We start from the raw sequence: 15,545 nt of genomic DNA, 5'->3' as shown, positions 1-15,545 counted from the left end.
GGATGTATTTTCCCCAATCCTCAGACTTAAAGGAGCAACAAGTCAGGGCTCCTTGTGCATAAGGCAGTGATTCGAGAGTCCTACAAGGTCTGGGAGAAACCTCACCCCACCCTTCTGTAATTAGGCATGCGCTTACAGGATGGTGCCCATCAGGAAAATATGCCATTTTACTCCTACTAAGGCCCCGTCTTCCATAGCAACCACTTCTGTCTCTGCTCCTCTGCCAAAGGAAGAGAAACTCCTGGATACCGCAGACAAAATCTATCCCTTAACTCAGCACTTCCCTTGCATAAGACACTCAGTTCCACTTCTCACCTTCCTCCTGCTCTCTCCAATGCCTGGCCTCCTCCTTCCCCGATCTGCTCTCTGCCAGCCTCTTCTGATTAAACTCCTTCTGTAGTGCCCTGTCCTGCCTCTCCAGTCCCCCCCACCCCCATACTAATGTGCTTCAGGTATGCTTCTCCATGAAAATTTAAATGTGATTGGTTAGCTTAGTTTTTACTGCAACTCCTTGTTGCGCCTTAGCCCCTGCCCTCTCATTGCAGGCTTCTACGGTCGAAGGTGATAAATGTTCCACCATCTTGATTCTGTTTTTCATTCAAAGAGAACTGATCCACACAAGGGCCAGTTGTGACAAGCCCCTGCCCTCTCACTGGGCATGGTGGGGTTTAAAAACCGATCCTCTCCACTCTGTCCCTGGGCCCAGCCTCACTGTGTGAGTAGGGGTGCCTAGCCCCCTTAGTCACCCAAGAAGACGCAAGGGACACAAAGGAAACTTCAACACAGGTGACTAACTGCCATTTAAGCATTTCCGTGGCATCTCCTATTTTGGGGAGTCTCTATTTTTCCCCACAAATGTTTGAATGTATCCATTTTCCCCAATAATTTGCCATTCTTCAATGCAGCTTAGTGGGCAGAAATGAAATCTACCAGAAAATTGGCAGCAGTGTTGTATGCATGTTTTAACGTTCTACCCTCCCCTTTCCTTTCTTCCAGGGCATCGAGCGGATCCGCGGTGTGGCAGAGCGTGTGGCACTGCTGCAGCGTGAGTGTGGCCTGCGGGAGTCAGTGGAGGACTATGTAGAACAGTACAAATTCGGGCTTGTGGAGGTTGTGTTTGAATGGGCCAAAGGAATGGTAAGTCAGTGGGTGGCATGGAGGGTTTTGTACAACCAAGCCTGAGGCTGCTTGTTCTGTGCCTCATTGATGGGTCCTGTATAAGAGAGCACAGAGTATTTTACAGCCCATCACACAGGCCTACTTTCTTTTTGGGGCATCATGAACCTCATGTGGTCCACTGTTAGGGGTGAAACATCGACACATGGATTGTTTGATTCGTTCATCTATTTAATCTCCCAGGTCCAGGGCTTATACTGTACTTGCATTGAGTGGCGACCAGCAGGTGAGGATTGCCTGACTGGGCGGTGTTAGTGATGGATAGGTTAGGGGTAGGATTTGTTTTATGCCGGTTTGACACTGGGGCGGTAGGTATAGAATTTGTCTTGCCCCAGAGCTGAGAAGACACAGCTGCAAGTGCAAGATAGGATTTGGTAAAGGGCTGAGTCTTAGTTCTTTTGGTGAGTATTGGCAAATGGGGAGTTTTGTGCAAGGGTGTGTTTGGAGAACCATGCTACCATGCTTTCCCCTAATTGGCACAGAGATGTGAGTGTTTGATAGAGAGTCAGAGTCTGAGGAGAGTGCTTGTAGAGTCTGTGACTGGGAAGCTCCAGTATCTTTTTCAGCCATGGCTGAGTCTGTTTAGAGGTGACCCCCCCCAAGATGAGAGATCACGAGGAGGGACGTGGTTGGGCGTGGCTATCAGAGGTGCATCATAGATTTTCCTTTACCACCGCCTGTATTTTGAAATTACTCTATATGTCTATATACTAAAATGTATTTTATTTTTTCTCTTATCCGTTTCATTGTTTGTATGGTGCTTTTGCACTAGGGTTGTATGTATATAAACAAACAGCGGTCAGGTAGCTGTCTGCGTAGGCCAGTTGGAAGAAGGGGAAGTGTGGGGAAGGAGAATCGAAGCATAAAGTTGTGGTCTAGCTGAAAGTGGAGCAAAGAGCTTGGGAACTGTGCATCCTGGTACCTTATGGACATGCCTGTTTAATGGGTACTGGGAGAAACCTGAAGGTGTCTCACAAGCTAGTCCCTAAGAATCTGTCATCCAGGTAGCCAGGAAACGGCCATCGCTTTTGGATCCAATTCCTGGAGGTGGACCAGTGCGGGAGGATCACCTGGATGAGAGGTCTTCGGGGAGTGGAAGTTGGACACAGAAGGGTGAGACAAGGTATCCCCTTCCCTGTAACACCCTTTCCCCATCCTACCAAGTAGGATACCTAGAAGCTCCACCCCTCACCCCTTTCCCATCACAAACACTTTCTCATGGACAGTTCACTGTGAGCGACAACAGACTAACACCGGAGCCATATATCTGACATATCCCAACACCATGGTCAGGCAAGGTCAGAGAATTACTCATTACACACACACCTGACTCCTATCACACTTCCACACACGGATAAAAGGCAGATCACGCAAGCACACTCTGAGCAAGGAGAAGCACACGAGGAATGCAGCAGTTCCAATATGGCAGTTTAACACATAAAGAAAGGCGGCTAGACCGGAGAGGTTTGCAAGGAGGGAGGTGCCCTTGACCTCTAGAAACCGTTACTTTCAAGAACCTTGGAAATAGAGAAGCCTAAGACCAGGAACTGAAGCTGAACAAGCCTAAACTGTGCGTCAAAGGTGTACAGGGCGCTCAAGAGTTGATAACCCAGGCAGAGGGAGCGATTGCTGCTGTGGTGCTGTCCTTGGCTCCTACAACAAAGCTGCACCAGTGGAAGCAGCCCAGCCGGTGAGTCAGAGAGGCTGATACAAAACCAAATTATGTTTGAACCAAGGTTGCAAGCGGCAACATTGTATGAAGAAATGCACAAAGAACAGTGTTTGAAGTACATTTGATGAGCGGCACAAGCAAGTAAAACCCAAAGGAGTGAATGTACTTTGAAAGCTATAAATAAGATAACGTGTACAGAGTGGTCTGGCACCACGTGGGCGCCCATTCAAAGGTCTTGGGCATGCAAATGAATGGCAACTATATGGTGAAAAAGGAACTTTATATCGAAGTGGTCCTGCGACCGGTCAAGCTAAACCCTCTGCACATTCGAAAGTCTTCAGTAAGTGTAAAGTGACCTGCAATTGTTCCGAGCCTGGCTGAGGGAGACTAGTTTAATACAAAGAAGCGATTTGAGCCCAGCTGTGGGGGATCTGAAATCAACTGTGAGTCACCCGAGCAAAGAAGGGGGATCCAACATTGAACTTTTGTTTTTGTAATAAAGGGATCTGAACGCGGCTGAGGGGGATCCAGAGTGAGACACCCAAATCATAAAACTGTAATAAGAAAATATAACTTTCAAATGGATTGTGCCCTCCAAAGTATTCCACATCTTTGACATGTAATGGCCACAGCTGTGCACTTCGGAAACTTTTTCGGCAGAGGGTGTCCTGCGTCGATGACGGGTTGATTTTCTCGAAGGCCTCTGTCGAGGGCGACGTCACCGGATTTTATAAATAGGACGCACGGTGCCTGTAGCCTCAGTTCAGTTTTTTCCTCGAACGTGTTGCTTCGTAGAACTCGGTGCGCCTCGTGTGTATCATCGTGAAGATGCCTTTCTCTTCGACCCCTCCGACTCTGCGGTCTGGTTTCAAGACCTGCCGGGACTGCAGATCGAAAATGTCGATCACCGACCTGCATCGCATTTGTTTGTCGTGCCTGGGCGAGTTGCATGACACCGACTGCTCGAAATGCCAGTCGCTGACTGCCAAGGCCTTGCGGAAGGGGAAGCTCCAGGTAGGTAGGGGCTCCAAGCCTGTTACATCCCGAAAATCAAAATCTAAGTCCAAGGGCGTTTCCACCGACGACTCGAGTGGCGACTCTCCACGTCGGAAGGAGTCCCGGGGATCTCGGTCCCGGAGTGGTTCCCGCCATTCTTCTTCCTCGTCCCGGCACTCTAGGAAGCGCCGTCACCGGTCGCCTTCCCTTCCTCCTCGGAGGATGGTGCCTCGAGGAAGGTAACATGCCCAACAAAGTCCTCGACTCCTGAGGAATGGGCGGCGTTTAAAGAACAAATGTTGGCGATTTTTCAATTGCAGGGCACAGGTCCGGTCGCGCCTTCTAACGAAGCTGGCCAGGATCGGTCTTGTACCGTGGCTCGCACGCCTTTGGGCTCGGGTCCATGACGCGACACGGATAGGGAGCCTTTGAGGTCCCGTACGGACAAGGATTTGAAAAGTTGCAAGAGACATGCTTCTAGGTCTCAGTCCTCATCCCCAGCGAGACCGCAACTACCTACTGAGGGCTCGATGCCGGCGTCGACTCAGTCGGCGCTGTCTCCTTCCGACTTGAATGTCAACGCGTTACCATCGTATCAGCCCACGGGCCGTCGGCACCTATGTCGATGTCGCCGCCAAAGCCTTCAGCGCTCACGACGTCAAAGCCTTTGGCGCTATCAGCGCCTTTGGGTATTTTTGCCCGCATTCTACCTTTGGAGTGCCCCGATGTGGTGGATCCCTCCTAGGAAGGCTACGGCGAAGTCTGTGAGGCCAGTTTTGGACTCCAGGCCCTCTTTTGTCACCAGACCTTGGTTTCAACTCCCTCTGGCTGACATTTATGAAGAGGAGGAAAGGTCTGAGTTTGAGGACCCTGGTGAACTTGATAAAGCTCCTTTTTTCTGGAGACAGTCAGTTGGAGGAGTTGAGGCAGACCCTCCATGATGCCAGTGGGTTGGACACTTCCCGGGAAGTGGAATTTGGTAGGCCTGAGCCTGCGGCTCATGCAGTGTCGTTATACAGGAGGCTCATGGTGAGTGTCTCGGAGTATCTGGGCTGGTCCAGTCCTCCTGAAGACTTTGTGCAGGATGATCTAACAGACATCTTAGATCAAGGTTCGTCCTCTGACCCGGTTTTACCATTTCATCTCACCTTGCAGAAAAGGGTGGCAGCTGCTTGGCAGTCCCCGGAATCTCTTCCGGCTGTTAAACTTTGACCAAGAAATACTGCCCTTCCGTTAGCGAACCCAGCTATTTATCTACTCACCCCACTCCCGAGAGTTTGGTGGTTCAGGCGGCTACGGCCACCTCGAGGCAGGCGGCGTACCCTACCATCCCTCCAGATTGGGACAACAAGCGCTTCGCTGGTTGGGCCCGTAAGGTATTTTCTGCTGGGAGCATGGCATTGAAATTGGCCAACTCCACTTGTGCCTTGGCAAGGTTCTCACACACTCTGTGGAACTGTTTCTTTAGCAGCTGAGCATATTCCCGAGGGGGGGGAAAGGGATGGGTTCCTTGCTCTCGTGTAGGACGGAAAGGATGCCATGTGCGAATTCCTTCAGTCGGGTTTGGATACGGCCGACAGTGTTAGCCAATCCATGGCTGCGAGCACCGTTATACGCAGATTTGCGTGGTTGAGGAAGTCGGGTTTTGCTCTGGATGTTCAGGCCCGTCTTCTCAACATGCCCTTTGATGGCGCACATTTGTTTGGCAGCAAGGCCGACGAGAGCTGTGAGAGGTTAAAGACCTCGAAAGCTGCGGCTAAATCTTTGAGCTCAGCTGTGCGTCAACCGCCGCCTTTTCGTCCTAGGGGACAGCAATGGAGGGAGGTTCTTTTTGTTACTACTCCTCCTTTGGTAAAACGAGAGGGGCCACCAGTCAAAGCGGCCAGCGAGTATCTGTTGTGGTCGGGGAAATTGTGGTGCCAGAGCCGCTCAGGCAGCTGCGTCTTTGCCTTCAGGCACTGCCGCAGCTGCTTCCAAACAGTCATGAGGCCATGTTCCATGGTTCGCCGGTTGGGGGCAGACTGTTTCAGCATCTCGAAGAATGGCGAGCCATTACTTTGGATGCATGGGTGCTCGATTGCATTGCCCACGGCTACTGACTTCTCTTCCTTCAGCTGCCTCGCCACAATCCACCGTGGAAACTCACTTTGAAGCTTCCAGATCCGCTCCTTGCGCAGGGAATCCTAACTCTGCTGGAGAAAAGCGCTATACAACTGGTGCCTGTGGCGGAGAGGAACAAGGGATGGTATTCCCCTTATTTTTTTATCCCAAAGAAAGACAGGGGATTGAGACCCATCATGGACTTGAACAAACTTCTTAGGAAGGACAAGTCCACGATGGTTACTCTTTCTCAAGTCCTCCAGGCCCTTTAACTTCAGGATTGGTTGGTGTCTCTGGACATGCAGGATGCTTACTTTCATGTGCTGATTCATCCCAAGCACAGAAAGTACATGAGGTTTGCGGCTGGCGACTCGCTCTTTCAGTTTCGGGTCCTGCCATTCGAATTGACCTCCGCCCCGAGGGTCTTCACCAAGCTAATGGTGGTGGTGGCAGCATATCTCGGGCGAGGGGGGATTCACATCTACCCCTACCTGGACGACTGGTTGATCCAGGTGCGCTCTCCCGAGCAAGCGTTCGATGCAGTGGTGACAGTTCTCTGGCAAGATGTCGGATCCCGTTCAGATTCCACTCTCGGTCTCCCAGGATCTTCTGTGGTGGGCCAACAAAGGGAACCTTATGAGGGTGGGAACCGTTTTGGCAACCATGACCGGAGGTGACTGTAGTGACGGACGCTTCCCTCCCATACGTACCAACTGGTAACGTTCTTTCGACTGGATGTTCCTCCAACATATTGCACGTCTCCCTCCCAGCCTGCCCCTCTGGAGATTTTTCTATGCGATTGCAGCTTCTGTTTCCGCAAGGATAAGTGCAGTCAAGCAGGCATGAGACTGGTGCCATACGTTCTGAGGGGGAAAAACTTAAACTGAGGCTATGGGCGCCATGCATCCTATTTATAACATCCGGTGACGTCGCCCTCGACGGAGGCCTTCGAGGGACATCGACTCGACGCCATCGACGCAGGTCGCCCTCTGACGAAAAAGTTTCCAAAGTGCACAGCTGTGGACATTTCATGTCAAAGATGTGGAATACGTTGGAGGAACATCCAGTCGAAAGAAGGTTACCAGTTGGTAAGTAACTTGTTCTATTTTAATTTGTACATCAGGCCCTCTGAATCAAGAGACTTTGATGGGATTAGAGACTTGGGCACATAAGGCACTGATGCTGGAAATAGAACTGTATCCTTGTGTCGGAGAAGCCAGGGTGTGTGCTTGGCTCGAGTGAACCGACTTTGCCCCATGCTCAAAACGTGGCAAAGGGAGGCCAACGCCCCGAACATCTTGACTTATCATTTTGTGAACACTTCTTTCTTGTTCATGAATATTACCCCACACTATTTGTAAATTAGCAATAATGATTCTCAATCGTTTTTTTTTAGTATAGGCCCTTTTATTTGGACAAGACTCCACTAGGACTGCATTATTATTTTTTGATGGTCGTAGCTTGCTCCCATCGGTAGATTTAGGTTTAGATGGGCGTTTTAAAACCCTTTGTGAAAGTTTAATAAACACCCTTGAACTGTGGTCGCTTGTCTATCTTACTTCAATACCATGCCTTCCTTACAGTACCTTCAATCAGTTGCTACCACTGTTAAGCATGGTTTGTCCCGCCCATTGGGTGGGCCTGTACTGGATCTAGTGCTCTCCCCATGTTGAGATCTTGTTATAATCTAGTTCTGACCCAATGGGAGATCTTGAGGAACTAGTCCTGGTCCTCCTATGGATTGTCAGATATTTTCTAACTACCGTCCCATTGCAGTCCTATCCTGGCCATCTAGAATCCTGGAAAAAAAATGTTATGGTGCAGTTGCAGGATTTCCTGGAAGATCAGTGGATGTTGGATTTGCACCCATCAGTATTTAGGCTAGAACATGGGACCGAGATGGCACTTGTCAGTTTGGGACGATATTCTGAAGACTGCCGATGAGGGTTATTTTAGCATGCTAGTTATGCTGGACCTGTCAGCAGCCTTCGACACAGTTGATTTTGAGATTCTTATCTCGAGACTCTGCACATTGGCTCAGGTATCTAATGAGTCAGCACAGTGGTTTACATCTTTCCTGACCAGTCGAACTCAGCAAGTTAAATTGGGGACATTTATTTCTGATTTTTTTATCAGTTCAATGTGGAGTGGCTCAGAGCTCCTCACTGTTATTTAACATTTATATTCGTCACTTGCTGGATATCTTTTTGGAATTTGACTCGCTGTATCATTCTTATGCAGACGATACACAGATCTACGTTAGACTAAAAGAAGCAATGGACGGATTGCTAGTTTGTGCTAGTAAAATAAAGTGCTGGATGGTGGCTAACAAGCTACAACTAAACCCAAATAAAACTGAGGTTATACTATTTGGACCTAAGACAAAACTGTCTAAAATCTCACAGCAACTGTCCTGTCCAGCACTCTTTAGGTTTCAACATCATTCTCAGCTCAAATTAAAAACCTTGGATGTATCTGGCAGGCACATTTAAGCTGTAACCTCCAGGTAAATGAAATTGTGAAATCTGTATATTACCATCTCAAACTTTAAATCCTCTGCTACCGCTGATCCCAGATAAAGATCGCCCATTGGTAGTTGGTGCATTGGTAAATTCCAGATAAAATTATTGCAATGCCCTATTAACGGGAATCCCAAAAGGTCAAATCCAATGTCTTCAGGTTGCTCAAAATCCAGCTGTTAGGCTGGTCTTCTCACTGCCAGATGTTCGTCTATCTCTCAGTTTCGGAGAAACCTTCACTGGCTCACTGGCTTCTGATACAGCAAAGGGTTCTGTTCAAGACCCTGTGTTTCATTTTTAAATGTCTCCAAGGCACTACCCCTAGATACCTTTCTTCAAAAATGTCCTCCTACCAGCCGGATCGCTGTCTACGATCCTCAGGACAACACCTTCTGGTGGTCCCACCATCAAGATCTGTGTCCTGGGGCAATGCGCAGGTCCCCAAGCCTGGAACTCCTTGCCTCATGATCTTGGGAAAACTGAATCCCTCTTTGAATTCAGGAAAAAGTTGAAAACGTATCTTTTTGACCAACTGTGCTTGATAAATCTGGCTTCTTGGTTTTTACTACTGTATCATCTGCGCCCAGATGCAATTCTTTGCTTGGCTCCATATGGATATGTGCAATACAAATATAAAAACCAAATCAATCAAAATCTATATATGATTGCAACTCCCAACCTTTTTCCAAGTGGAGAGTGGGCTTGAGCTCTACGTGGGGTGGTTCATGCATTTGCTTTAGTGTGACAAATCTCCTGATGGAAGCAGAGTGTGCCACATTTTGCCAAATAGTGCCTTAATGAAAGTGCTTGCCCAAAGCCCACGCGTGCCTGAGAAAGCGTAAAACGGTGCAGGAAGGGCTCATGATTATTCATGTATTTTAATATCCACATACCCCTCAACATCCATATTGCCACACATTTCTACATCACCCTGAGAGACTCTCACCATGCCCTTCCACATCCTGGTCCGCATCCATGCCACCATGCCCTTCCACATCCTGGTCCGCATCCATGCCACCATTCCCTTCCACATCCTGGTCCGCATCCATGCCACCATGCCCTTCCACATCCTGGTCCGCATCCATGCCACCATGCCCTTCCACATCCTGGTCCGCATCCATGCCACCATGCCCTTCCACATCATGGTCTGCATCCATGCCACCATGCACTTCCTCATCACCTTGTGTATCCGCTTCACCACCACTATCCATGTCAGCCTACATTTCTACATGTACATGACCAGATGAAGTGCTTCTAATGGTCTCCACATTAAAGTTTATGTATGAAGCAGTACTGCTGTCCATTTAACCTGCATGAAACATTGTGCATGAGCAGTACTTCTCTGTAAGAACACCCCTCCATTTTAGGAACTGAATATGAAGCAGGTCTGCCCCTCTTAGGAATTATAAAAACAATAAATCAAACTGTCTAATGTTAAACTAAAAAGATGTTTGCTGAGCAGTGCTGTCCGGTAACATGAAAGCCCAAAATGGAGCCTGGTAAAAAGGCAGCAGCGCCTTCATTTCAAAATGATATACAACCAAAAACATAGATAATTGTGACTTGGGGCGCTGTACAGTGCATTAAATCGCATAGTACATGAGAAAACGCAGGCCGAATACAGGCTCTTCAGTTGACCATAACAACAATGTTGTGTTAACTATAGTCTGGGCAGACATGAGCCCATTTGTACTTCTACTCAATAATGTCTTTTTGTTGATAGATTTCCTGAACTCTCCTTCTGACCCACTCTACCTCCTCTTTCCACAGCCTTTTGCTGAAATTGCCAAGCTGACCGATGTGCAGGAGGGCATTGTTGTGCGATGCATCCAACGATTGGACGAGACATGCCGTGATGTGCGTAATGCTGCTCGAATCATTGGCGACCCCGTACTCTATGCCAAAATGGAAGAGTCTTCGAACATGATCAAGCGGGACATTGTCTTTGCAGCCAGTTTGTACACTCAGTGAGGGTGGGAACAGGGGATGTTGGATTGGAACAGAGTTCTCCCAGCGCACATTCAGGAAATCTGCTGATAATACAGCTTCTTTGAGAGGTGGAAGCACAAAGTCTACAACATCGGCATTGAAGGAGGGAGTAATTTGATGGCATTCAATTGTGTTTGACATCTACCTGATGGTTAGAAAAGCATAAGGTGGTGAACTTCACATCATCTGTCAGAGTGGGGTGGTTTTGACCACATCATTTGTGTGGCACCCTCAGAGGGGCGGGTGAGGATGCTAAAGGAGATCCAAGATGGAACAGCAATTCGTCTCCTCCCCAGTGTCTGTTGCAGTGTCCCATCCCTATAGCGGTGTCATCCGTTCTTATATCAAACAACTATTTTCCTTGGCATGCTGAACTTTCTCTTGATCTAGCTTGTCCCCGGATGTGGTCAGTTCCAGACCATCTGAATAAATATGATCTGCACTCTCAAGTCGTTCCATGCTTAGACTCAAGGAAGGCCAGTAGTGCCTTAACAGCAATCATCAGACGTATGTTTCTCTCAATGAGGCAAGGAAGCGAGGATGTTGCATTTTGTTACAAGTGGCCAATCCGGTTTGTCCCAGTAATATGGTTCGCAGATTATTTCAGAAGCACAGGCATGGAAATAATGGCCTTCCCAGCACACAGCAGGGCATTGTTGTGTGGGATTATAACCTTTCTGAGGTATATCTGTTGGTGACAAGTGAAGGATGCTCTTGGGAAGGGGATTGGATATTGGCCACGCTACCCCACCCGCTCCCCATCCCTACTCCGAAACAGCTCTCAGGCCTTTGCCATTAAATGAACAACAGTACTGTGTACCATCTTAGTCTTCTTTTCTGTGGCTCTCCACTCCCTCTGTGAGCGTTGGCCAACCTGATCACCAATGTGATCGAAGTCCATGTGCAGACCCAATAAAGGCGGTTATGTTTCATCTGATTGAAAAGAAGTGACTGTGTGGTTTTTGGTTTGATATTTGGATTTAAGATCAGATGTAGATTGTGGGTGGTGTTTGTTTTGCTTCACTTTGCTTTCATCCCTTAGCATGTCTTTGTGTCCACTCATGAAGGCTGAGGCCTCTGTCACTTTGTTGTACTTTATTTTCCTACTGCTGGCTCCTCCTGTTTCATCCCTCCAACAATATCATCACCCTTTTCCTCACGCTTTCTAATCTTGCAGTGGGATTCAGAGGGTTTGGAATCAGATGGAAGGTTGGTCCCAAGTGTGGCTATTCTACAAAGCAGAATTTGGTGACCACGCATCTTTTATGAACATGGGGACTATCCGCCCAAAGTAAAACGTAGCAACGCCCGCCCTTTCTGGGATGCAACACTTATTGCATTCTCCATTATTACTGTAGGAATAGGTACCGTTGTTTCCTATTCAGAGAGTGGCAAAGAGACTACTAACGTATTAATAGTGGTGGAATATGCTTATCACGTCTGTGTAGTGTTTACCGCAATAGAAGGCAGCCACCTTTCTGTCTATAGAAAATGGAGACGTGGAAATAATGTGTGCCTGTCACTAGCTGTTGAGACAGCGTCCAGCACATCATGTTTAGGGTTGTTGTGGGAGCTGTAGCTGGTGAGAAGCCTCTGACCATCTGAATTTGCTTGCATTAACAGGACTGATTATGTTGATAACAGCTCTGCAAGTAAGCTCAGTGTATATTATGAGAAATCCAAATACTACATTTAAAGTGATTTGCCATTGATGTGCAGCTCGGCTTATTTCCTGTTGCATCAGATTCCTAAAGCAGTGCTTGTTTAAGAAGCTGACGATCTCCAAGAGTTTAGGCTTTACTGGTGAATTTAATCTTCAGTATTTATTCCGGCGGCATGCCATAAAAGTACATAAAAACAATAATTTGAACAAATATTAAAGACAATGACAGAGAGAACATTACAATCTTTTGTAAAAGATTCTAGCATATATAACCAACTCAGATATATTGGTGAATTTAACAAGTTGGACATGCCAATGTGCTGCAAAAATCCTAGACCCACATCACCGGATGGGCATTCACGCCTGGGCTAATTTTATGGACAACCCCAACAGGAAATCTGAAACCCACTGTAAAATTGAAAACCATTCATCCAGATCACAAATTGTCTTCTGATGGTTTCTCCTGTGCCTCCCCTGTTCTGCGGTCTTTGCTTTGTTTTGAATGAACCAAGGCAGGGGAGCAATATGCCACCAGTTGATTGGCTCTCCTCGAATATGTAATCGATTTGTTATGTATCGCAGGAGGAGTGTTTTGTGGATTTGGGAACGGTACTGGAATGCCGAAATATCCCTTGCATTTTGGATCCTGGGGAGAGCTTGTGTAGGGGAGGACTGGTCCAAGACGACCCCCCTCGCCTACACTTTCTCCCCAGGTGAGGACTATGGCTCTCTTGGGCGTCCCCTCCTGCCACCCGGGCCCAGGTGGTGGAGGGCTCACCCACTGGAGACATTGCCCGCACGTATTAAGTGCCCACACGTATTAAAACGTAGCTAGGCCTAGAAACCATTTTTGTCTGGTAAAGATGGTGTGAGCTCAGCGCACTGTAGCGCGGCCCCCACCCTTGGAGGGTTTCAATCATCCTTGTTACCGCAGCACCCTGGTAGATCCGCTGCGAGCACGTTCCCACGAACAAGACGGACATGAGCTAGCGTAATAGCCTAACATTGTAACAGTTCACCTCCCGCAGTGTATCTTCGTTCCCAGAATGACCCGGCCAGCAGGCCTAGACAAATGAAAAGAACAGTAAAGTGGTCGATTATATGCCAGACAATCTTTGTATATTAATGCTGAGACTACTTGCAAAGGATGCTTTTCTCTTTCATAAAACCCCTTATATTACAAAAAGCCTGTAGGATGTATGATTACAAGAGATCATGCCCCCATGATATAAGCGATGGTGAGCATATACCATTGCAGTTGGGCACTAATAATAACGGCACGCACCAGGAATCTGGCTGTCACGTGCATGACTGGAAAACTTACACCCCATGGGCTCGTACCATAACTGAACTAATGCTGCTAGAGGACACAAGAAAACGAATGTAAACCATCCAAAGGGCCCATGTGAAGAATGCATGAGAAGGTGCATGTCTAGGCCCCACATGCGCCACCACCATCACGCACAAGTGGCGGGTTACTTTCTATGTCCTCCACCAACCCTAACTCTACCTCATTTACTGCAAATATATATATATATGCATATAACTAAATACTGTACGTGTTAAAACATAAATGTATAAACAAGGTACTCAGACTGGGTATAATCAAGACACATCCAGCAAAGTTTAAATGCATGTTTTGTAGTGTTTTTGAATAAGTATTATCGAATGTTCAAATGTTTGTGATGTCTTTACCTAAACCGGCAACACACGAGGGAGATACCTTTGTGAAATACGCGCAAGGTCATTCCCCCTCCCACCCAGCGAGGGCTGCCAAGGCATGAGAGCAGAGACCGCGCCGCGCTGCGTTACCTCCCCCAACTAGGCTGGAGCCGCTTGAAAGACTTGTAACCCCCTCTGTAGCACCCAAGGCCACCACCCGCCACCTGCATTATTTACAGCACAGCAGTAAACCTCTGCCTGAACGCACGCGCCCCCCCGTAAACCTTACAACCCACCGGACCATCTCAGACTTATGGCCCTGTGCAATCAGGACACCCAACACTTTGACAACACACAGCGGAACATCCATAACAACTTCTAACAAGGCAGAAAGACATGTACCGCCCGTCCCAGGCCCCGAAACTTAGCCCCTCGACCTATGACCCCGGTCAACAGGACACTGGTAACCATGCCCTGACGTATTGCCTCCAGTCCCCTCACAAGGTGCATTCCTCCTGTGTTGCATTAACCTGTTGTATAACCTATCGAAAGATTTACTAAAGAAGATAATACCAGAATGTTTGAATGACTGCGGTGTGCACGGCTTAGGGTTAACAAGTCAGGAAAAGACATTCATCTCTGCCACTGGCCGCGATGGCCCCACAACACCGCCTGGATGAACTCTGCCACCCTGCCAGGCCCAGCCCAACCCACGAGGCTGCCCAGTGACGTCTTCCAGCCAAAGCCAACCACATCACAGCAGCACCTATAGTTAGTCATCGCCACCCAATCCCCATGAACTTGTACCCCCTATAGTGTGTAGGTTCTTATGACGTTTTTTGTAAATATATACGCCTGTCTTTGCTATTGTCGGGCAGAGCGCTCTCGGAGTTTGCAGAGTCCTTTGCATGCCCTATTCTGATTGATAAACTCCCGTTTACGCTCACCCGCACTCTGTCTTGGCCTTATTCCCAGTTATTGGGAGAGCCCTTCATTGTCTCTCATTGCGGGGAGGATCGTGCTGTGTGGGGACGCTTGCCTTCAGTGGTGACCCCGATAGCGTGATTTTATTTCTTCCTAAACCCATTATAACCGTCCCCTTTTGGCACGAGAATCTGCGGTCGAAAAGGGATACGCACGGTGAGCCGGCTCCGGGAGGCTGCCCGCCAACGGCGACCGGTACACTAAGAAGTGCGCACTCAATAGAGAAAGGGTACGGGATCCCGGTTGAAAAATCCCCTTTGAGTACCGCTCGCCGGAGCCGGGGCTGACTGTTGAGCTGACGGCGACACTGCCTGGACGGACCCAGTTTCGGAGACTATCGGTTCAAGACGGGCACGTGAGTACTGAGTGTGAGCGATTGTAAAGGGAGCGGGGAGAGAAGCGTAGGACAGGGACCGAAAAGGGGGTACGAAGATATACTAAAGACCATTCTAAAATTTCCTTTCTTTTTCTTTGCATATGGCCATTAGGATTACGAGGTGAATAAAGAGATAGAAGTGACGGGAACCTAGCTCCGAAAGGGGGTGGAAGGCGGCGCCGCATAGTGCTATATTGACTAGTGCTGGGAATATATGACGAAGTTAAATATAAGATAAAAGTGTTCAGCAAAAGGGGGCACTGAGAATATATTAGTGATCGCTACTACTTCTTTTCTTTTTCTTTAAAGGCAGGGGGAGAATAAAAACGGAATTAGCACGAACTTGGGAGAAAAGTAAGAGAACAAAGGTCCTACTAGAGGGGGGAGAGCAGGTTAAAACCTATAAGT

At 48.1% G+C, this 15,545-nt stretch overlaps 1 protein-coding gene across 1 annotated transcript in view; it reads left to right on the top strand.

Annotated features, from left to right (window-relative positions):
* The window catches only part of SKIC2 (SKI2 subunit of superkiller complex), a 403,793-nt gene extending 392,404 nt beyond the window's left edge, over positions 1-11,389 (top strand). The window contains exons 28-29 of the mRNA XM_069635003.1: positions 997-1,137; positions 10,234-11,389. Of these exons, the coding sequence (XP_069491104.1) occupies positions 997-1,137; positions 10,234-10,434 (342 nt within the window). The 3' untranslated portion in view covers positions 10,435-11,389. The remainder of the gene's footprint in view (positions 1-996; positions 1,138-10,233) is intronic.
* Positions 11,390-15,545: the final 4,156 nt, after the last annotated feature.

Source organism: Ambystoma mexicanum, chromosome 13 (genome assembly GCF_040938575.1).
Source record: "Ambystoma mexicanum isolate Mex_15411 chromosome 13, UKY_AmexF1_1, whole genome shotgun sequence".
In the NCBI taxonomy this organism is placed as follows: Eukaryota; Metazoa; Chordata; class Amphibia; order Caudata; family Ambystomatidae; genus Ambystoma; species Ambystoma mexicanum.
The sequence above is the reverse complement of the archived record's forward strand: the minus strand, read 5'-3'. Positions and strand labels throughout refer to the sequence as shown.